The sequence below is a fragment of the Eretmochelys imbricata genome, chromosome 2, assembly GCF_965152235.1.
Source record: "Eretmochelys imbricata isolate rEreImb1 chromosome 2, rEreImb1.hap1, whole genome shotgun sequence".
In the NCBI taxonomy this organism is placed as follows: domain Eukaryota; kingdom Metazoa; phylum Chordata; order Testudines; family Cheloniidae; genus Eretmochelys; species Eretmochelys imbricata.
In genome coordinates, this window is record NC_135573.1 from 2,889,574 (window position 1) to 2,912,687 (window position 23,114).

Consider the following 23,114-nt stretch of genomic DNA (forward strand, 5'->3'; position numbering starts at 1 on the left):
GCGACACTTTTGATGTGATCAGTGTGGGGAGCAGCCATTCCCCCTGCTCCCTCCCTAGCTACGCTCCCCCACCACCTAGGAGCCAGAGAATCATAGAATCATAGAATATCAGGGTTGGAAGGGATCTCAGGAGGTCATCTAGTCCAACCCCCTGCTCAAAGCAGGACCAATCCCCAATTAAATCATCCCAGCCAGGGCTTTGTCAAGCCTGACCTTAAAAACTTCTAAGGAAGGAGATTCCACCACCTCCCTAGGTAACGCATTCCAGTGTTTCGCCATCCTCCTAGTGAAAAAGTTTTTCCTAATATCCAACCTAAACCTCCCCCACTGCAACTTGAGACCATTACTCCTTGTTCTGTCATCTGCTACCACTGAGAACAGTCTAGAATCATCCTCTCTGGAACCACCTCTCAGGTAGTTGAAAGCAGCTATCAAATCCCCCCTCATTCTTCTCTTCCGCAGACTAAACATCCCCAGTGCCCTCAGCCTCTCCTCATAAGTCATGTGTTCCAGACCCCTAATCATTTTTGTTGCCCTCCGCTGGACTCTTTCCAATTTTTCCACATCCTTCTTGTAGTGTGGGGCCCAAAACTGGACAGAGTACTCCAGATGAGGCCTCACCAATGTTGAATAGAGGGGAACGATCACGTCCCTCGATCTGCTGGCAATGCCCCTACCTATACATCCCAAAATGCCATTGGCCTTCTTGGCAACAAGGGCACACTGCTGACTCATATCCAGCTTCTCATCCACTGTAACCCCAGGTCCTTTTCTGCTGCCGAGGACCTGCCAGATGCTTCCTGGGAGCTGCCCCAGGTGAGCACTTCCGGGACTCCCCACCTCGCCCCCCGCCAGGTCCCTCTGGCTCTTAGGAGTAGGGTGGGCACCCACTATGGTGGCCCACAAGACCCTCCTGCCTGGTTCTGGGGACAGGGGAGGGGGGTGGATGGGGCAGGTGTCCTGGGGGGGGGGCGCATCAAGGAATGTGGGGGGGTTGGATGGGACAGAAGTCCTGGGGGGCGGGGGTGGGCAACGACCCCCTCGTGGGGTGAGGCGGGAACCCATTGTTAAGATTTTGGCAGCTCATCACTGGGTGCAGGAAATATGGTCCTGTATTGTAGTTTAAATGAATTACTCCCAGTTCTGTAATAATATGCCTAGTAAGCAATCTGTTTGTCAAAAAACATTGTCTGAATCCTTTTTTGTTGTCTGCATTGTTACAGATACACTTGCTGAAACGTATTTTGAAATAAATTACCAAAATAATGGAACTGGTGTGATTATATTGTGTTATTTTGAAAAATAAAATATGCAGAATTTTAAAATATTGTGCACAGAATTTTTAATTTTCTTGGCACGGAATTCTCCCGGGAGTAACCCATGGGCCCAGTAACCACGGGTGGATGAATCTGGGAGCCAAGGAGACCTATGCTTCTGCGGCAGGAAGGAAAGCCCTGCAGAGATTGCCCATCCCTTAGTGACTTGAAGGGCTCAGGGTCCCCAGGCCTCAGGGGAGGCAGGAAGGGTGGCCGGTGGGCCCTGCTCTTAGCCTGCTCTGCGTAGGCTCTCACTGGAGCTGTCCCCATGGGAGAGGAGCACCTGCCAGGCATGCATTAGGCCACGTGACTGACAGTCGGCATGGGTCCTTTCTTGGGCAAGCTAGGTCCCAGCTCTACAATGGGGACAAAGCTTCCTTTCTCCTGGCCCCAGATCCAAGCTGAGTTGGCATCACACTGGCTCCTTTGAAGGCCTTTGAAGTAGCCACATACAACCTCTCAACCCTGGCCTGCCTCCCACTATCCTATTGGCCTTGGATCTCTGCACTCAGGATATGGCTGGGCCTTCCAGAGAAATACAGGAGCAGGGCCCTGCCCTGGGAGATCACAATCCCCACATCCTCCAGCACTCACCTGCCACCTGCAGAGCTGGGCTGAGAGGAGGTGATGCGGGGCCTGCCCAATCTGGGCACAACTGTGTTTATGTGTGTGTGGGGGGGGTTGGTCCCTGGAGCGAGGGGCCAGGGAGGGGAACTGAGGCACAATGGAAGGGGAGGTCGGGGGGGGTCCCTGGAGCGAGAGGCTGAGGAAATCAAGGCACAGTGGGGTGGAGAGGCAGACAGGTTACCCCGCCCATACGGCTCCGGCCCGTACTTTGGAGCCCGGTCCGGGAGCAATCAGTTCGGTTGGGCTGGGGGGCAGGAACAGCAGCAGCTACTCCTCCCACCCCTGGGTGGCGGAGGCCGGTTACTGCAGGCAACTGGACTTTTAACATCCAGGCAGCTGGGCTGCCAGTTCCCCTTCTCAACCAGATGTTCCCCTCGAAAACCGGACCCCTGGCAACCCTACCCCTGTATCTGACCATCTTCACTGGAAGGGGTCGAGTGGGGTGTCAGCCAAAAGCTCAGAACTAGCTGACTGTCATGGCCATTGCAAGACGTCTGGACGGGAAACGACTTGCAAGGAATGTGATGTGCAGGGTCCTGGCTTCCCAACCTGCTGAATAATAGACTCATAGACTTTAAGGTCAGAAGGGACCATTATGATCGTCTAGTCTGACCCCCTGCACAACGCAGGCCACGGAATCTCACCCACCCACTCCTGTAACAAAACCCTCACCTATGTCTGAGCTACTGAAGTTCTCAAATCGTAGTTTATAGACTTCAAGGTTCAGAGACTCCTCCAGCAAGTGATCCGTGCCCCACGCTGCAGAGGAAGGCGAAAAACCCCCAGGGCCTCTGCCAATCTGCCCTGGGGGAAAATTCCTTCCTGACCCCAAATATGGCGATCAGCTAAACCCCGAGCATGTGGGCAAGACTCACCAGCCAAACACCCAGGAAAGAATTCTCTGTAGTAACTCAGATCCCACCCCACCGAATATCCCACCCCAGGCCATTGGGCAAATCTACCGCTAGTAGTCGAAGATCAATTAATTACCAAAATTAGGCTATCCCATCATATCATCCCCTCCATAAACTAATCAAGCTTAGTCTTGAAGCCAGATAGGTCTTTTGCCCCCACTGCTCCCCTTGGAAGGCTGTTCCAGGACTTCACTCCTCTGATGGTTAGAAACCTTCATCTAATTTCAAGTCTAAACTTTCTGAAGGCCAGTTTATATCCATTTGTTCTGTGTTCACATTGATACTGAGCTTAAATAATTCTTCTCCCTCCATGGTATTTATCCCTCTGATATATTTACAGAGAGCAATCATCTCTCTTCTCTGCCTTCTTTTGCTTAGTCTAAACAAGCCAAGCTCCTTGAGTCTCCTTTCATAAGACAGGTTTGCCATTCCTTGGATCATCCTAGTAGCCCTTCTCTGTACCTGTTCCAGTTTGAATTCATCCTTCTTAAACATGGGAGACCAGAACTGCACACAGTATTCCAGATGAGGGCTCACCAGGGCCTTGTATAATGGTACTAATACCGCCTTATCTTTACAGGAAATACCTCGCCTGATGCATCCCAAGACTGCATTAGCTTTTTTCACAGCCATATCATGTTGGCAGCTCATAGTCATCCTGTGGTCAACCAATACTCCGAGGTCCTTCTCCTCTGTTACTTCCAAGTAATGTGTCCCCAGTTTATAACAGAAATTCTTGTTATTAATCCCTAAATGCATGACCTTGCACTTTTCACTATTAAATTTCATCCTATTACTATTACCCCAGTGAAACTTGTCACCTGAGCAGGCAGGTCTGAGCTATCAGGCCATGCTGAGAACAAGGCACAGCCATGGAGACAGCCGGGATTTCCTGGCTGGCCTGGCCAGAGAATTACAGATGGGAACCCCAGGCGAGCTCCTGGAAAAGGAGTTCCTGGGCTCAGAGCCACTAGCCTGTGATTATATAAGCAGAAGTGGTTCTCCATTACAGGACAGACTTGTCAGGGGACGGGGGAAGGTGTCTCATTAACAGTGGGCCTGAGCTGTAAGGACTGGCCGGGGGTGAGAAATCCCCTATTAGACAGGACAGGAACTTGCTAACGAGTGTCGACTTTTGATTGCGTCTTTTGTTGCTCCCTTGCCTGGAACCTTACGTTTCCAAACCCTTCTACTTGCTTTGATTTGAATCTCTGGCTCAGGCTCTGTTAAATAAACTTCAGTTTGGTTTCACTAGAACCCTAAGTGCCTGGTGCTAAGGAAACTGATGAACTGGGGTAAGACCTGTGAACTGGGGTGTTGTGTCCATGGAGGTAGCAGGTCAGTGTGCACTGCATGTGTCCAGAAGACAAGGCACTGGGCACTCGGGTAGAACAAGGCGGGGTGTATAAATTGCTGGCCTGTATAAAGAAGGAGCCGGGCTGGGGAAGTTTCCCTGGGGGGCACAGACAGGGCTCCCTCCTGCTATGAGCCAGTGATAGCGATTCATCCCAGAAACCCTGACAAGTGCCACAACCTAGCCTAGGAATTCAGCTCAGGAGAGGTATGGGCCAGAGAGGTGGTCTGTGTCCTGAGGTCCTCCAAGCCTCACAAAGCCCCTGGTGGAGAAACAGGGTTACAAAAGCCATGTGTTTGCTGGAATCCACTGGGCTTGGTGGGCTGCAGTTCCCCACTCCTCCTGCCCCCAAGGACTCTGACTCCCTGCCAGGCTGCAGCAGCGGGCAAGTCCCTCCCTGCGGTATCTGCGCCAGGCCCTGGGGACAGACCCACGAATTCCCTGCAGGAACAGCCCTTTATTCTGTAGCACCGGGCGCTGCGCTGGACAGTACAAATGCTGCAAAATCCAAGAGGAATGTCATACAAAAAGGGGCACTATCAAAATGGGAAGCAGGGATCCAGGGACAGCTGCTCCTCCCGGGGGAACAGGCTGCTTGCTGCTACAGCACCAGGTGGGTGCCCAGGTCCCAGGTGCTGGCTGTGAGCTGCCCAGCACCCTGAGGGCATGGAGCCCCACTGCTCTGCCCACACTGCCAGGAATGTCCCAGTGAAACAGCAACGCCTGGCACTCAGCCTGTGCGTGGGGTTGCTCCAGATGCAGGAGCAGGGTCTGGGCCTCAGGCTGGTCTCTGGAGAGGGGAGGTGCTGGTGTCATTACGACGTATCCTGTGCAGCTGCCGGCTAGTCGGTGCTGGCCAGCAGCTTGCTCAAGCACTGGCGGATGTTGTCCTGGCCCCGATACACCTTCTTCATGCCTCGGGGCAGGTAGCGGCAGGAAGACAGGTTGAGGTAGCTCAGGGCAGGACAGCAGATGATCAGGGCACTGTGGGGGAAGCAGAAATGCCTTGAATTGCACCCCTCAGCGACATGGTGCTCCCCCCTAGAGTTTAGCCCGTGGAGCAGCAGACCCAGAGCAGAGCAGAGCCATGGTGGGAGGCTGACGGAGGCAAGGGGCTGGCCCACATGCAAGTGGTAGCACAAGAGAAGGCGGGAACCGAGCAGAAGGGCCCAGCCAGGAAGAGGTGGCCCAGTGGGGCAGGGAAGAGCCAAGCAGGGCCGCAATGCGGAGGGAGAGCGGGGCAGTGAAGGGACTTGGGGTGCAGAGCCCTGCGTAGCAGGAGAGGCTGGTTTTCGGGGTGGCATCTGACAGGGGGAGAGGAGGTGCAGCAGCTGAGCTGCGAGCCAGCCACGCACAGAGTCACTTACACACAGCAGCTCTCCTGGCAAGAGGGAGGACAGGGGGCAGCTTTGCAGCTCCTCCCCAGGGGGGAGCACAGCTGTGGCTGGTGAGCCCCAAGCCTGGAAGTGCAGAGGGCTCCCAGCTGGCTGTGCGCTATGCGGATCTCCCTCTGCCTGCAGCCCTACCAGCCCCTCTGCCAGCACTCACCTGACAGTGCTCACAGTGACCTTGGTCCCGGTCATGTTGAGGGATCGCAGGGCTGCCCGGCCACTGCCCTGCCCAAAGGCGGCCATGGCAAGCTCCAGGTCACGCTCGCTGAAGCTCTGCCCTGCCAGATCGAGCTCCTGCAGGCTGTGGTGCCACTTCCAGGTGAGCAGATGGCTGCCCTCCGAGGGCAAGAGCAGGTGGTTATCGCTGCAATATAAGCCCAGGTATAGCTGCTCTAGATCTGGGATGCAGAGAGAGATACAAAGTTACTCAAGAGAGTTAAGTCCCAGGCTGACTGCGAGGAGTTCCAAAGGGATCTCCCAAAGCTGGGTGACTGGGCAACACAATGGCAGATGAATTTCAATGTTGATAAATGCGAAGTAAGGTACATTGGAAAACATCATCCCAACTGTACATATAAAAATGATGGGGTCTAAATCAGTTGTCACCACTCAAGAAAGATCTTGAGTCAGTGTGGATAGTCCTCTGAAAACATCCACTCAACGTGCAGCGGCAGCCAAACAAGGTAACAGAATGTTAGGAACCATTAGGAAAGGGACAGATAATACGACAGTAAATATAATGCCTCTATATAAATCCTTGGTTCACCCACCCCTTGAATATGGCGTGTAGTTCTGGTTGCCCCACCCAAAAAAGATACATTAGAAAGGGAGAAGGTTCAGAGAAGGCCAACGGAAATGATCAGGGGTCTGGAATGGCTTCCGTCTGAGGGGAGATTAAAAGGCTTGGGACTGTTCAGTGTGGAAAGGAGATGGCTAAGAGGGGAGATGACAGAGGGCTGTAAAATCTTGACTGGGGTGGAGACGGGGAACAGGGACATGTTATTTACCCCTTCACATAACCAGAACCAGGGTCACCCAATGACATTAACAGGCAGCAGGTTTAAAACAAACAGAAGGAAGTATTTCTTCATACAACGCACAGTCAGTCCGTGGAACTCTTTGCCAGGGGATGTTGTGAAGGCCAAAAGTGTATCTGGATTCAGTAAAGAGCTAGATAAGGTCCTGGAGGATAGGACCATTAATGGCTATTAGCCAAGCTGGTCAGGGATGCAGCCTCATGATCTGGGTGTTGCTAGCCTCTGACTGCCAGAAGCTAGGAATAGATCATGGGGGATGGATCACTTGATAATTGCCTTGTTCTGGGGGCACCTAGCATTGGCCACTGTCGGAAAACAGGCTGCAGGGCTAGATGGGCCATTGGTCTGACCCAGTATGGTCGTTCTTATAAGATGGGGAGGGTTGCTTTAGAATAACTATATCCTCTCACATTTTCACAGCACCAGGCACCCCACCACATTTACAATGGTGTCAGCTATGCTCAGGGCACAGGGCAGGGAGCTGGAACTCCTGGGTTATAGCCCCCTCTCTGTGCCTCAGTTTCCCCACCTGCGAAAGGGTGCTAATGACACTGACACCACTTCCCATTTGCAGAGCGCTGCGAGCACTACAGACCCACAGTTCTCTATACACATGGAGTATGAGCTAGCTAGCAATCACCACTGCCTCTAGTCCTCCATGACGTTATTCAGAAATCCCTTAGTGGACTTTGCTCAATCCAAACTCAGAGACCTTTTCTCTCTCCTCCTTGCTCCCTAGCTCCTTCGTCCCTTCTAACCCTGGCCGCCTGCGTGCCTCCACCTGAACTCACCGCCGCTGGGACAAGAGCCTTCTCCTCTTCAGCGGTTGCTCTCTAGAAGAGCCTTCAGTGCCTCCCCTGTGTCTCAGCAGCTCTGCAACTCATCTCCGCTCTCGGCCCCCTCACTCTGCTGCTGTCCTTTCCGACGGTATCACGCACTGACCCTGCAAAGCTCTGGGGACATAGCTGGCAGGAAGGATGCTGTGCAAAGCAGGACCCTACACCTCTGGAAAGGCTGTCCTTCTGAAGGCTCACCTATTCCAAAGCCCTGCTGAAATGCAGCCACTTCTGGGGTGGACAGTAGCTACTATTCCACAGAGCCCAAGGGCCCCCGAGACCTAGGCAAGGCAGGTGGACAGCAGTGCTTCCTCACCTGAGTGCTGCACAGAGGGGCTGGCCAAGGGCCAGGCACAGAACCAAAGCTCTCCGGCGTCTACACAGTGCTACGCATTAGGTTCAGGGCCTCACCAGGAGGGCAGAAAGACTGTCCCTAGCTGTACCAGATGCACCTGTCCTCCACACAAGATGCCCCCCCCCAAAGATGGGGACTCCAAGGCTCACCGGGGCACGGCAGCTCCTGCAGCCCCTTGGGTGTCACACGGAAACAGCCCCGCAGGTCCAGCACCCGCAGCTTGGTGGAGGCCTGCAGGATCTTCTGCAGGACACTGTCACTGACGAAGGAATAAGAGGTAGTGGCCAGGCACAGCTCCTCCAGCTGAGGGAAGCCCAGGGAGGTGGGGGAGGACCGAGGGCTCTGCTTCAGGGTCCAGATCACATTGAGCAGACGTAGCACCTGGAAGGGAAACAGATGGGGGCAGGAATGACCCACCAACCCCGAGACAACAACCTCCCAGTCAGCCAGATTGGCTGACAACGATGGCTACCGGCAGGAGCAACCCCTGGCCTGCTCCATGCAGGGCTGCCTCAAAGAAGAGGCAGCAAACATTGGGCAGATGCAACTCCTGATGCATCGATACAGTGCAGCCCATTGACACCAACACTACAAAAAGAAGGATTCTAGGTGGACTCCTCCTGAAGGTCGAGACAGCAGACTGGACTTCTATATAGAGTGCTTCCGCCGACGTGCACGGGCTGAAATTGTGGAAAAGCAGCATCACTTGCCCCATAACCTCAGCTGTGCAGAACACAACGCCATCCACAGCCTCAGAAACAACTCTGACATCATAATCAAAAAGGCTGACAAAGGAGGTGCTGTCGTCATCATGAATAGGTCGGAATATGAACAAGAGGCTGCTCGGCAGCTCTCCAGCACCACTTTCTACAAGCCATTGCCCTCTGATCCCACTGAGAGTTACCAAAAGAAACTACAGCATTTGCTCAAGAAACTCCCTGAAAAAGCACAAGATCAAATCCGCACAGACACACCCCTGGAACCCCGACCTGGGATATTCTATCTACTACCCAAGATCCATAAACCTGGAAATCCTGGGTGCCCCATCATCTCAGGCATTGGCACCCTGACAGCAGGATTGTCTGGCTATGTAGACTCCCTCCTCAGGCCCTACGCTACCAGCACTCCCAGCTACCTTCGAGACACCACTGACTTCCTGAGGAAACTTCAATCCACCGGTGATCTTCCCGATAACACCATCCTGGCCTCTATGGATGTAGAAGCCCTCTACACCAACATTCCACACAAAGATGGACTACAAGCCGTCAGGAACACTATCCCCGATAATGTCACGGCTAACCTGGTGGCTGAACTTTGTGACTTTGTCCTTACCCATAACTATTTTACATTTGAGGACAATGTATACCTTCAAATCAGCGGCACTGCTATGGGTACCCGCATGGCCCCACAGTATGCCAACATTTTTATGGCTGACTTAGAACAACGCTTCCTCAGCTCTCGTCCCCTAACGCCCCTACTCTACTTGCGCTACATTGATGACATCTTCATCATCTGGACCCATGGAAAAGAAGCCCTTGAGGAATTCCACCATGATTTCAACAATTTCCATCCCACCATCAACCTCAGCCTGGTCCAGTCCACACAAGAGATCCACTTCCTGGACACTACAGTGCTAATAAACGATGGTCACATAAACACCACCCTATACCGGAAACCTACTGACCGCTATTCCTACCTGCATGCCTCCAGCTTTCACCCTGACCACACCACACGATCCACTGTCTACAGCCAAGCTCTGCGATACAACCGCATTTGCTCCAACCCCTCAGACAGAGACAAACACCTACAAGATCTCTATCAAGCATTCTTACAACTACAATACCAACCTGCGGAAGTAAAGAAACAGATTGATAGAGCCAGAAGAGTTCCCAGAAGTCACCTACTACAGGACAGGCCTAACAAAGAAAATAACAGAACGCCACTAGCCGTCACCTTCAGCCCCCAACTAAAACCCCTCCAACGCATTATTAAGGATCTACAACCTATCCTGAAGGATGACCCATCACTCTCACAAATCTTGGGAGACAGGCCAGTCCTTGCCTACAGACAGCCCCCCAACCTGAAGCAAATACTCACCAGTAACCACATACCACATAACAGAACCACTAACCAAGGAACCTATCCTTGCAACAAAGCCCGTTGCCAACTGTGCCCACATATCTATTCAGAGGACACCATCATAGGGCCTAATCACATCAGCCACGCTATCAGAGGCTCGTTCACCTGCACATCCACCAATGTGATATATGCCATCATGTGCCAGCAATGCCCCTCTGCCCCATGTACATTGGCCAAACTGGACAGTCTCTACGTAAAAGAATAAATGGACACAAATCAGATGTCAAGAATTATAACATTCATAAACCAGTCGGAAACACTTCAATCTCTCTGGTCACGTAATTACAGACATGAAAGTTGCGATATTACAACAAAAGAACTTCAAAACCAGACTCCAGCGAGAGACTGTTGAATTGGAATTCATTTGCACATGGGATACAATTAACTTAGGCTTGAATAGAGACTGGGAGTGGCTAAGTCATTATGCAAGGTAACCTATTTCCCCTTGTTTTTTCCTACCCTGGATTTGTGCTGGAAATGGCACACCTTGATTATCATACACATTGTAAGGAGAGTGATCACTTTAGAGAAGTTTCAGAATAACAGCCGTGTTAGTCTGTATTCACAAAAAGAAAAGGAGTACTTGTGGCACCTTAGAGACTAACCAACTTATTTGAGCATAAGCTTTCGTGAGCTACAGCTCACTTCATCGGATGCATACTGTGGAAAGTATAGAAGATCTTTTTAAAAGATTAGTTTTTAGATTGGTTAGTCTCTAAGGTGCCACAAGTACTCCTTTTCTTTTTTCACTTTAGATAAGCTATTACCAACAGGAGAGTGGGTCGGGGGTGGGGGGGGAGAAAACCTGGATTTGTGCTGGAAATGGCCCAACTTGATTATCATACACATTGTAAGGAGAGTGATCACTTTAGATAAGCTATTTCCAGCAGGAGAGTGGGGTGGGGGGAGAGAAAACCTTTTGTAGTGGTAAACACCCATTTTTTCATGCTTTGTGTGTATAAAAAGATCTTCTATACTTTCCACAGTATGCATCCAATGAAGTGAGCTGTAGCTCACCAAAGCTTATGCTCAAATAAATTGGTTAGTCTCTAAGGTGCCACAAGTACTCCTTTTCTTTTTGCGAATTCAGACTAACACGGTTGTTACTCTGAAACCTGGTTCCCATCATGGGGATAGGAGGGCACAGGAGGATTAAAACAGCCAGTGCAGACCAATCCTACCTCCTCCCCTCCCTGCCTGCCTCCCACGAGGTGACAGGCACCCTGCTCCAGGCACTAATCCGAAGACAGAGGGAACAAACAGATCCTGCACTGTGTCCTAGAAAGAAAAGGAGTACTTGTGGCACCTTAGAGACTAACCAATTTATTTGAGCATAAGCTTTCGTGAGCTACAGCTCACTTCATCGGATGCTAGTGTCCTAGAACTGGCTTGGACAGACTCTAGCAGCGGGCAGGAAGGGGTTCCTCTGAGGACACCCTGAAGTCCTGTCCCAGAAGGGGGCGGATGGCAAGATCTTCCCAATCGCAATGGGCACAGTGGGAGAGGCGACCCCTGCTCAGGGCCTTCCAGAAATGAACCAGGCCCTGGATGTGCACTGGGAAGGCAGGTGCAAGGCCCCAGCATTTGGGGATAGGAGCCAGGGCCGCAGGAGCCAGGCAAGGTGCTGATGCAGCTCTCAGTATCGCAAAGCTTGGGGTGCCCCGGATCTAACCAGTGAGCCCCAGCAGCATTAAGCAGAGCCTTGCCATGCAACAACATCAGGAGAACTCCCTCCTGATCACATCGGCCATGGCAGCGCTGAGCACAGCACCAATAAAACTGGCCATGCCCTGCAGCGTACACTACAATCATCTAAGCTACATCTGTCGAGATGCCCAGGGAAACTGGAGAAGGGGTGAGCTACAGACATTACCTCAGTGGCACACACTGCTGGGGTGGGCAGAGCTCCGGGCAAGGGAAGAAGCAGATCTGAAGGGGTGCCTGGTACCTTGGGTTTGGGAGGTCGGAAGGGGTCAGTGTGGGAGAAGGCAAGGCAATGCACGGCCATAAAGCAATGCCAGGACATACAGGCGTCAGGATATACAGGCGTCACCTGCTGAAAAGCAGCTGCCTGGCTGTGAATGCCTGCGAGCCCCTCCTCCGGGGACTGCCCACCCTCTCCAGGGAGAGAAAGCACCCAGCGGCAGGGGACGCCCTCAGTCGTCAGGAGATCTCTCCTGGCTGCAGGGGCACACTGGGGCAAGCGCACTGCATTGAACTGAGCACCATTTGGAGCCATGGGTGACCACACAAGCTGCTAGTGCAGTGGAGATGCAGACCAAACAGGGAAGGGTCAGGAGAATGAACCTACCTGAGCTTCCGGGAAGCCTGTTAAACCAGAACTGCCATGTGTCCAAGGGCAGCAAGCATGGCACTGCCCGGAACCACCCAGCAGGGGAAGGAATAAATTAGCATTGGAGCCGCAGGGCGGCAAAAGGTTACCAGGGTAGGGGAAGCAGAGGGAGGAAGATCAGAGGAGGAGCGTGCAAGGAGGGAAGGAGAGCTCACGGGTACCTGCAGCTGCTGGCAGGCTGCCTGCAGCTGCTCTACTGAGAGTTGAAGGTGCTGGCTGCTCTGCTTGATCTCCGTGTTCACCTCCAGGAGCCGCAGCCCAAGGCAGCAACCACTCTGCAGAGGGGGCGACAGGTTCAGAGAATGAGGCACTCCCTGCTGCTCTGTCAGTCTCCGTGCCCACCCGCCTTGCTGAACCTTCCCAATGTGACCCAAGCGTAACTGAGGCAGTGACATCCGCAGACAGCCTGCAACAACAGCCCTGAGAGGTATGATCTGCCCTGTTCATCGCAATGGCGTGTTAACCCTGAAACCTAATGATACAAAGTGAGATGCTAACCATTTCACAGCTGATCAGAGCTGCCAGAAAGAGGAATGATTACAATGGAAATCTGAAACTGACTCCATGGCATCTCATTTCAGAGTCATGAATGGAGAGGTCCCGGCTTGTGGGCAGAGCCTGGGAAAGCACCACTCCCAATTCAACGCCCGCCTCTTGTTGTTCCAGTCTCAGCAGAAGCAGCTTCACGGGTCTCATAAGCCTCTGCCGAAGCAGGCTGAGAAAGAGTCCCATCCCACATACGTATGGTGCAGTCCAGCTCTGACAGGGAACGCTCGGGCAAGGCCAGCCCCTCTACAACTCCCACTCCCCAGGCGGTCTTTGCCAGGCTTACCGAGAGCATGGCAACGATGGCATTCATCCGGCTGCTGTACGTCAGCCAGAGCTGCCGGATCCGAGAGCCAGCGGCCTCCAGAAAGCTCACCACAGCTGAGGAGTCAACCTGGGAACAAACCAGAGAAGGCCACCCAGGGAGGGGTTACTACCCAGCACTTGGCAGCCAGACATCCTGCACCATGCTCAAAGCCATAGGAGGAGGGGCTGGCTAATTAGCCACAGGAAAAGATCCACTGCTGTACACAGCTGCTGGCTACGGCAGATTAGGACGCCCCCGTCTGGGCCAGGGTAAGGGGCTCGTCAAGCCATGTCTGGGAGGGGGCTGGGCGATGTCCCATGCAATGGAGTTGACAGTCTCGGAGCAGGCGCAGTGGGTTTGACTGGCTGTAGCTCAGTGTTCTCCCATTCCTAGGGGACCAGAGGGCTGGCAGATGGTTCCTTTCTGGCAGGGCACACAGTGCTCCCCGGAGGGTGTACAGGGAGACTTTGGCAAACCAGTAAAGTGCCTGAAACCACTATGGCTTATTGCTAAAAGCAGCCAAGTCAACGGGCTGTAAATTGGCCAAGTCAGCAGGCTTAGCTTAACCAAGGTGGGTGGGGGGGTGTCTTTGGATGCCACAGAGAGGGCAGCTTGACCCCGAATCCTTCCTGTTAAGAATTGTGTTGAAGTGGCTGATACATGCATTTTAGAAGATCAGGATGTGCCCCAGGAATGTCTACTGGGGGCCTCAAGGCTGCAAACTCTGGAAAAACCCACACCTGGTTAATCAATAATCATAAGGAACCTTTTGCTGGACCACTGAAACTGCTTGTAACAAGTTTCAGAGTAGCAGCCATGTTAGTCTGTATCCGCAAAAAGAAAAGGAGGACTTGTGGCACCTTAGAGACTAACCAATTTATTTGAGCATAAGCTTTCGAAAGCTTACGCTCAAATAAATTGGTTAGTCTCTAAGGTGCCACAAGTCCTCCTTTTCTTTTTGCTTGTAACAAGTTTTCTTTAGGGGACATGTCTAATGTATAAATAAGGGGGAAAAATTTGAGGTAGTTGGACTCTTTTTGGACTCTCCCTCTGGATACATCTTGCAGTCCCCACCGGCAGACGGAAGATTTGGCCACCGGAAGCCTGCAGCTGTGTCACTTGAGAGCCACACTCAGCTTTGGTAATTATCAAGGGTTGGGGTGTTTTACTAACCTTTTGCAGACGTGTGTAAGTGCTTGAGACTAAGTAAAGTTTAGCTGTAAGTGAAAGCACTCTTGTGTTGTCCTGTTTGTGCCAGCCATCTATCGGTCGGATGGCCGTGTCTCCCCTGATTTATTCCCTGACACCACCTCACACTGAGTAAAAGTTACCAAGAGCTTTGGGTTGAAAGAACCCCGGGGAGCAGGGGGCTGTGCAGGATGGGCCTCACGACACATTTCCTAGTCTCTCACCCACAGCAGGTAGCAACAGTGACGTGGCTGCAGCATCGCCCCACAGGACGGCACCCTTGTATTTCTGGGAGGGCCTCAGGGGATCCCTGGCCAAAACTGACCCCCTCTCCCCCCCGGCTCAGCAGAGCCCCACACGCCCCTACCTGGGAATTCTGCAGGTTTAAGCTTTCCAGCCGGGGGCAGCATTCAGCCACTGCACTCAGGGACTCGGTGGTCACTCCACTGCAGTGGGTCAGCTTGAGGGATACGAGAAGGGGGCAGGACTCAGCAAGGGCCTGTAACAAGAGAGGGTGGTGAGCCAGCCAGTCCTGCCATCCCACGAGCAGACCCTGTAAAAGGCAGGCTACACGCAGGCTGGGGGATTCACGTTCTCCACCACGCTCCAATTAAATTCCTTGCAAAGAAAACGATTCTGATCTCAGTTCTTCCAGGCTGACAGGGGCTATGTGACTAATAGCAGAGAGGGCCCCAAACTTGGAGCCCGAGGGCTGGATATCCTTTGCATGAAAAGGACAGAACTTTGTGCCACTGGCTCTTAGTTGCAGAAAGCCTCCTGTTCTTAGAGCTATGGCTACATCTATCCAAAACCAGGGATCGGAGCGGGACAGTCGGTGTCCAAGGGCAGAAGGGCATGATATCATGCCAAACTGAACCCTGCCTTCTCACCTTCAGGACAACAGGCACGTGGCTCTTCCAGTGGCAAAGAGCAAAGTCCCGGAGAAGTGAAAACCTGCATGGAGGAAACAGAGTTAATCTGGCTGCCGAGCCAGCATACAGCCAGCTGTCCAGAGGACGGTATAAAGGGAGGAGGGGAGAGGAGCAGGAGTAGGGGCAGCACAACGTACAGCCCCTACGGGGAGCTGGAGTGGGAAAAAATGTGGGGGTGACACAGCAGGAGAGGGCCAAAGCATGTGTCACGCACAGGGGATAGGACACCCCCCATCTATAACGTAGCACCCACCTGTTCTGGACCAGCCACTCCATCGTGCTGAGGATTCTTTTCTCGGTCTGGGGAGGCTGCTTTTTGCCAGGCTCCACCCAGCAGAAGCCGATTGACACCTTCTGCCACAGCATGGGATTGGAAGCTGCCCCGTACCAGAGCCGGCACACACGGGCCACCCTGGGGATGGAGACACCCGTCACTGCAACGGCACATGCCAGGTTAGACAAGTAGCGGAGGTGGGACTAGAGCCATCTCAGAACAGAGGGCCTGCAGGGGCCCACTGCCAGGGGGTGAGAGCCCAGCTAATTGTCAGGCAGAGCTTTTCAAGGGGTAAGACCCCCTTCCCCCAGCTCTTCCACCTGAATCTGTGTCCCAATACAGCAATGAACGTCGCTGGGAGCCCCCCAGGAAATGCCCCTCAGGCTGGAGTGGTGGCAAAACAGGCCGCATGCGGGCTCCAGGGCCTCTGCCCATGGAGAGTCGGTGATGCACACACTCCGTGAGTGTCACTGGCCACCCATTATCCACCAGGCCCTTGCTCTTGGACTTTCATACCTTGCACATTATAGGGCCAGCTGTCCATGCCACTGAGGTGCCCGAGACTGAACAAGAGGTACCACTGGCCATCTCCACTGAGGAGTAGACTCCGGCCCGTCCTCCTCCTTGTTGAGTGCCAGCGCGCACTGGTGATGCCCCTTGAGGCTAGAATCAAGCTACTGGGTCAAATTCAGCCATGGAGTAGGAGGCAGCAACACCTGGTGACTTCAGCAGGGATCTGCAAGCGCTTGCCCCAGGACTGACTTTGGTCCCAGGTGTCCTTCTCAGTCTGCTGGCTTACAGTGGGGTTCTGGGGACTGAGATGACAGTGTTGGGGGTTGGTTTGCCCCCAGCGACACCCTGGACTTATCAGCCAGGCCCTGCTCTGGGAGGTTTATATTTCGGCTTGGCAGAATTCACTTTTTATTCTTTTTAATTCTCGCAAATAATATCAATGGTCTAGTTAATACTTAGTCCTACCAGGAGTGCAGAGGACGGGACGCTCTGACCTCTCGAGGTCCCTGCCAGTCCTACCGTTCTCGGATTCTGTTTATTTTTAAGCCTCTTTTTAAGACTTTTACCAATTTACGTTTTCACGGTCATGTGACATTATGGGGGGCGGGCGTTGAGCACAGACAATAATTATTAAACAAAAGCAGCAGCTGAGATTCAAAAGTTAAAGCTACCTAAGTAGCTCTGCTCCAGCTCCCTCAGTGCCAGTATTACGAGACGCTTTATACAAAAGGGGCATTTCTCTTACTTTGCCCGTCTGTACACGCTGATTATTAGCACTGGGAACACCTTTTCCTCGGTTTGTGGGTGTGCATGCTGAAATCAACGTTTACCACTGTCTACCAATACAAATCTAATCTTTCCAAGCCCATTTAGATTGGTTCAAGTGCCCAGAGGCTGGGGGCACAGGGCACCTGCGCAGAATGTCCATGTAAGATTCCCCTGGGGATACTGGAGGCCCATAATGCAGGGGCTGCAGGCCAAACCCCTGAGGCCTTGAGCTACCTCACTACCCCATCAGGTGGGACCCAGGAAGGTGGAGAGACAGGAGGGGAGATCACTGCTGATATGCTGCATGCTGATAAAACAACATGGTGAAACGAGCTTCAGAAATACCTTAGAGACATTGTCAAGTGAGGGGTTTCTAAGCTCTGGGAGAAGAGCCCCCTCATGGCTGCCTGTCTTCTCTTCCTGGACTAGTGCTTTACAAAACTAGTTCAAAGCCACGCCGGTGATATGACACACGATGCCAGGGGGCCTGGACGACTCTGGTACGTGAATCCCACCACTCTGGGCATAAGGCTGTGGGTCTGCAAAGTGCCCCCTTTGTACTCGACTGCCCAGCTCCTGGTCCGTCTCGAAGATTGGCTCCACTGAGCATTCATTACGATGGGCCAGGGCTGCATGCAGGGCCAATGCAGCCATGTGATTCTGAGCGGCATCTTTGCTGCTCTTTTTCCCTTCGCTCTTGAGTGTATTTGTCTTGTTTTGTCTTTTAGGGAACGGGATTGGACTTTAACATCAGAAGCAATGCCAGCTCCAGCCTATCTCTACTAATGTTGTCTCTCTTCCCCCCAGGACAGTTACTGCCATCTTTAACACCAGCTGAGTGTCTAACGGAGGGTTGTTTATAAAAACTTGCTCCAGCGAAAGGGAACAAGGGATGCTGTTAAAATGATTATGATCTGACATTTCAAATGCTTTCTCTTTTTATCCCCCTTCCTTCTTTTCTGGGTCTTTAATAAGGGTGCAAAGGATGTTTAATGGGGTGTTTGCCATGGCCCCTATGCAGGCTGAGGTCTCTGCATACCAAACCCCGAACCTCATTCAACACGATTTAATGCTGTACAGGTACAGCATCTTGTTAACACCTTCGAGTCTTTGGGCCCCTTTATTCCATCTAAATGAATATACCTTACAGCCCCCATCACCAGAGGATCTGAGCATTGCACACTCTTCATGGATTTAGCAATTGATCCTCACAAACGGCCCTGGGAGGCAGGGCACAGCTACTGTCCCCTCTGGAGAGAAAGGGAACTTAGACAGAGAGACGAAGGGCCAGATTTTTAAAGGTATTTAGATGCCTAGTGGGATTTTCAAAGGCATCTAGAACCTAACTCCCATTGATTTCAAGATCTTTACAAAGCTGGCCGTAAGTGACTTGCCCGAGGTCACACAGAAAGTCTGTGGCACAGCAAGGAATTCATAGATTCCAAGGCCGGAAGGGATCATTGTGATCATGTGAATGGAACCAAAGTCCCAAGCTAGTGCCTAATCACTGGACCATCCTTCCTCTCATCACCCCGGCCCCCCCACTCCCTCCGACCCCAGCAAAGCAGGACGCAAGGATGGAATGCCAACCCAAACAGAGAAAAAAGCCCGCGAGCTTGTTCCCGTAAGCATTGAGTGACTGTGCAGTGCTGACCGCATGGTCCCCGCTAACCTACTTCCCAGTACCTCCACATACCGGCAGAGCAAGGGCACGGCCCCCTCAGACGCCACCAAAGACTGGAAGATCCGCACCAGGATTTCCACTGGGAGGCGCTCTCCCCAGGAGGCCCCAGCAGCTGCCCCGCTTTCCGCAGCCTGGCCCCCAAGTATAGGCTCCTTTGCAGTTGGAGCCCCTCCTTTCTCTCTCTTTCTCTCTCCTGCCACGCTGGTCCTTTGGACATGCTGCAGCTGCTGCTTCTTTGCTGGCGCTTGGTGCTTTCTCTTTGCCACTTTCCTGGGTGGGCGGTCTTGCCCATCGCCTATGTTGGAAATGATCAGCAGCATATCATTGTCCGTCTCATGAACAAAGTAGTCTGGGGCCACTCTCCTGGGGGCCTTGAAAGCCTTCTTCTTTTTAGAGGCCTTGCTGGCATCCCCTGGTCCTGGTCTCCCACTTGCTTTGGTGCCCTGCTTCTTGGAAGCATTCTGCCCTGTGCCGGATGGTTCTGAAGAAGCCCCAGCTTCTCTCAAGTTCTCTGCTGTCCTGGGCTCTTCCATAGTAGCCCGCATAGGCTGGGTTAATCGGCAGGGACAATCTGGCAGCACATTTCTGGCAAAAAAGACAGGTGACAATCACTGCTAGGAGCGTTCGGGTACTTTTGCCGCACGTTCCTACCGAGGCACCCTGGGATCTAAGTGAAAACCAACACAGGCCAAGGACAAAAGCTGAATCTCACTCACTGGTTCCAGCCTCCGAGCGTTCACTGGTGGACAGGGCGTGGCGCTCGAAATGACAGGATGTGTGTTCTATTCCTGGCTCTGATGGTGATGTTCGACCCCAGGTGACCCACCTCACCTCTCTGCCACTCAGTTTCCCCAGCTGTAAATTGGGAATGACCATTAATGGATTTTACGGCCAGAAGGGACCATTCTGACCATCTAGTCTGAACTCCTGCATAGCACAGGCCAGAGAACCCTACCAGTGAGAGTCTGGATCCAATCTGAGCTAGAGCGTATCTTCTAGAAAGACTCTAACCCAACACACAAGGGATGGCCTACCCAGAGCACGGAGAGATCGACGGGGGGAAATAAAGTATTACTGTTCCAACCAGTCATCTCCCTGCTGCCCAACTTTACATGCATGGCCCTAACTTCCCGCTTCCCCCACACAGCGCCTAATGAACTCCTGTCAGCGCCCCTGGAGACATCTGCCTATCTTCAGAGCTTCGCACCCTGGGGTCACCCCTAGCCCTGCGCCCCGTTTCTGATCTGCCATGGGAGTGACTTGCTGGTACTTGTGGCTGGGCACGTTGCAGGAGCTGGGTGACACTCCAGTAACCGGCATAGCACTGGGGGCAAATCTGCGTTTATGTCAATGTGGTGGGTGAATTTACTGGTGGCGGATGGGGGTGGCTTGCCAGCCGGAGACAGTGGGGGGCTATCCTTGCCCTGTCTAGCCAGAGAATGGCACTGCTTCAGGCCAGCACTGGGGGATGGGGGCTGGGATCCTCCTGCACAGAGCCCTGCTGGGAGCCCCACGCTGCTGGGTCTGGCCCAGCGGGAAGGGCAGAAGGGGAGGTGAAGACACAAGGCCTGAATCTGCAATGCTCAGAAGGGGCGGAGGGGGTGGGGGAGGAGGGATGGGACTCGGGGAGGGGCGGTGGGGGAGGAGGGATGGGACTCGGGGAGGGGCGGTGGGGGAGGAGGGATGGGACTCGGGGTGGGGGAGGGGTGAGAGGTGGGAGGGGTGAGAAGGGGGTGAGAAGGAAGAGGGGGCGGTGGGGGAGAGGGGACGGGACTCATGGTAGGGGAGGGGGAGGGGTGAGAAGGGGGGAGGGGGCGGGACTCGGGGTGGGGTGAGAAGGGGGAGGGGACGGTGCGGGTGGGGGAGGAGCGGTGGGGGAGGGGTGAGAAGGGGGAGGGGGACGGGACTTGGGGTGGGGGAGGGGTGAGAAGGGGAGGGGGTGGTGCAGGTGAGGGAAGAGGGGCGGGACTCGGGGTGGGGGAGGGGTGAGAAGGGGTGGGGGGACGGGTCTCAGGGTGGGGGAGGGGTGAGAAGGGGGAGGGGGGAAGGGACTCGCGGTGGGGGAGGGGTGAGAAGGGGGAGGAGGGACGGGACTCGGGGTGGGGGACGGGTGAGAAGGGGGAGGAGGAACGGGACTCGGGGTGGGGGAGGAGCGGTGGGGGAGGGGTGAGAAGGGGAGGGGGGACGGGACTCGGGGTGGGGAATGGGTGAGAAGGGAGGGGGGGCGGTGAGGGTGGGGGAGGAGGGATGGGACTCGGGGTGGGGGAGGAGCGGTGGGGGAGGGGTGAAAAGGGGGAGCGGGGACGGGACGCGGGGTGGGGAGGGGTGAGAAGGGGAGGGGGCGGTGCGGGTGAGGGAGGAGGGACGGGACTCGGGGTGGGGGAGGAGCGGTGGGGGAGGGGTGAGAAGGGGGAGGGGGGAGGGGTGAGAAGGGGGAGGAGGGACGGGACTCGGGGTGGGGGACGGGTGAGAAGGGGGAGGAGGGACGGGACTCGGGGTGGGGGAGGAGCGGTGGGGGAGGGGTGAGAAGGGGGAGGGGGGACGGGACTCGGGGTGGGGGAGGGGTGAGAAGGGAGGGGGGGCGGTGAGGGTGGGGGAGGAGGGATGGGACTCGGGGTGGGGGAGGAGCGGTGGGGGAGGGGTGAAAAGGGGGAGCGGGGACGGGACGCGGGGTGGGGAGGGGTGAGAAGGGGAGGGGGCGGTGCGGGTGAGGGAGGAGGGACGGGACTCGGGGTGGGGGAGGAGCGGTGGGGGAGGGGTGAGAAGGGGGAGGGGGGAAGGGTGAGAAGGGGGAGGGGGGACGGGACTCGGGGTGGGGGAGGGGTGAGAAGGGGAGGGGGCAGTGCGGGTGGGGGAGGAGGGATGGGACTCGGGGTGGGGGAGGAGCGGTGGTGGAGGGGTGAGAAGGGGGAGGGGCGGGACGCGGGGTGGGGGAGGGGTGAGAAGGGGAGGGGCGGTGCGGGTGAGGGAGGAGGGACGGGACTCAGGGTGGGGGAGGAGCGGTGGGGGAGGGGTGAGAAGGGGAGGGGGCGGGACTCGGGGTGGGGGAGGGGTGAGAAGGGGAGGGGTGGTGCGGGTGAGGGAGGAGGGACGGGACTCAGGGTGGGGGAGGAGCGGTGGGGGAGGGGTGAGAAGGGGAGGGGGTGGGACTCGGGGTGGGGGAGGGGTGAGAGCGGGAGGGGAGGGGGCGGTGCGGGTGAGGGAGGAGGGACAGGACTCGGGGTGGGGGAGGGGTGAGAAGGGGAGGGGAGGGGGCGGTGAGGGTGGGGGAGGAGGGACGGGACTCGGGGTGGGGGAGGGGTGAGAAGGGGAGGGGAGGGGGCGGTGAGGGTGGGGGAGGAGGGACGGGACTCGGGGTGGGGGAGGGGTGAGAAGGGGAGGGGGCGGTGAGGGTGGGGGAGGAGGGATGGGACTCGGGGTGGGGGAGGGGTGAGAAGGGGAGGGGGCGGTGAGGGTGGGGGAGGAGGGATGGGACTCGGGGTGGAGGAGGGGTGAGAAGGGGAGGGGGCAGTGCGGATAGGGGAGGGGTGAAAAGGGGGAGCGGGGACGGGACGCGGGGTGGAGGAGGGGTGAGAAGGGGAGGGGGCAGTGCGGATAGGGGAGGGGTGAAAAGCGGGAGCGGGGACGGGACGCGGGGTGGGGAGGGGGCGGTGCGGGTGAGGGAGGAGGGACGGGACTCGGGGTGGGGGAGGAGCGGTGGGGGAGGGGTGAGAAGGGGGAGGGGGGACGGGACTCGGGGTGGGGGAGGGGGGAGGGGTGAGAAGGGGGAGGGGGGACGGGACTCGGGGTGGGGGAGGGGTGAGAAGGGAGGGGGGGCGGTGAGGGTGGGGGAGGAGGGATGGGACTCGGGGTGGGGGAGGGGTGAGAAGGGGAGGGGGCAGTGCGGATAGGGGAGGGGTGAAAAGCGGGAGCGGGGACGGGACGCGGGGTGGGGAGGGGGCGGTGCGGGTGAGGGAGGAGGGACGGGACTCGGGGTGGGGGAGGAGCGGTGGGGGAGGGGTGAGAAGGGGGAGGGGGGACGGGACTCGGGGTGGGGGAGGGGGGAGGGGTGAGAAGGGGGAGGGGGGACGGGACTCGGGGTGGGGGAGGGGTGAGAAGGGAGGGGGGGCGGTGAGGGTGGGGGAGGAGGGATGGGACTCGGGGTGGGGGAGGGGTGAGAAGGGGAGGGGGCAGTGCGGATGAGGGAGGAGGGGTGGGGAGGGGTGAAAAGGCGGAGCGGGGACGGGACGCGGGGTGGGGGAGGGGTGAGAAGGGGAGGGGGCGGTGCGGGTGAGGGAGGAGGGACGGGAGTCGGGGTGGGGGAGGAGCGGTGGGGGAGGGGTGAGAAGGGGGAGGGGGCGGGACGGGACTCGGGGTGGGGGAGGGGTGAGAGGGGAGGGGGGGCGGTGGGCAGGGAGGCCCCAGGGTGACGCGGTAGCGGGGATCCCGGGAGGAGGGCCCCCCCCCCCAAGGGTCCCGCGCTGAGGATTGTGGGAAGGGGCAGGGGAGCCGCGCGCTGCTGACCGGGATCCCCGCGCGCCGCCGGCTCCTCAGCCAGGGGCCAGCCAGCCCGGAGGTTGCGGCGCCTTCCGGGTCCGTCA

At 55.8% G+C, this 23,114-nt stretch overlaps 1 protein-coding gene across 3 annotated transcripts; it reads right to left on the reverse strand.

Moving 5' to 3' along the window:
- Window positions 1–4,653: 4,653 nt before the first annotated feature.
- Window positions 4,654–23,111, reverse strand: FBXL6 (F-box and leucine rich repeat protein 6). 3 transcript variants are annotated; one of them, XM_077809643.1, is made up of 10 exons: window positions 23,038–23,111; window positions 18,547–19,119; window positions 15,549–15,707; window positions 15,254–15,317; window positions 14,731–14,862; window positions 13,155–13,262; window positions 12,484–12,597; window positions 7,980–8,211; window positions 5,760–6,000; window positions 4,654–5,195 (listed from the first exon to the last, which is right to left on the reverse strand). In XM_077809643.1, exons 2-10 carry the CDS (start codon window positions 19,077–19,079, stop codon window positions 5,054–5,056), a joined length of 1,725 nt encoding a protein of 574 aa, XP_077665769.1. In that variant the 5' UTR covers window positions 19,080–19,119; window positions 23,038–23,111; the 3' UTR covers window positions 4,654–5,053. The 3 variants fall into 3 exon arrangements, with proteins under 3 accessions (XP_077665769.1, XP_077665771.1, XP_077665770.1); XM_077809645.1 differs by lacking the exon at window positions 23,038–23,111 and adding an exon at window positions 19,247–19,994; XM_077809644.1 differs by lacking the exon at window positions 12,484–12,597.
- Between the last annotated feature and the right edge of the window lie 3 nt (window positions 23,112–23,114).

Excerpts from the sequence above, each read along its gene's own strand:
- FBXL6 (XM_077809645.1), bottom strand. The coding sequence starts at position 19,410 with ATGGTCATTCCCAATTTACAGCTGGGGAAACTGAGTGGCAGAGAGGTG. Across the intron at positions 19,120-19,246 it reads TCGGAGGCTGGAACCAGTGA|AAATGTGCTGCCAGATTGTC; the intron begins GTGAGATTCAGC and ends CTTTTTTGCCAG. Across the intron at positions 12,598-13,154 it reads CCATCGTTGCCATGCTCTCG|AGTGGTTGCTGCCTTGGGCT; the intron begins GTAAGCCTGGCA and ends CCCCCTCTGCAG.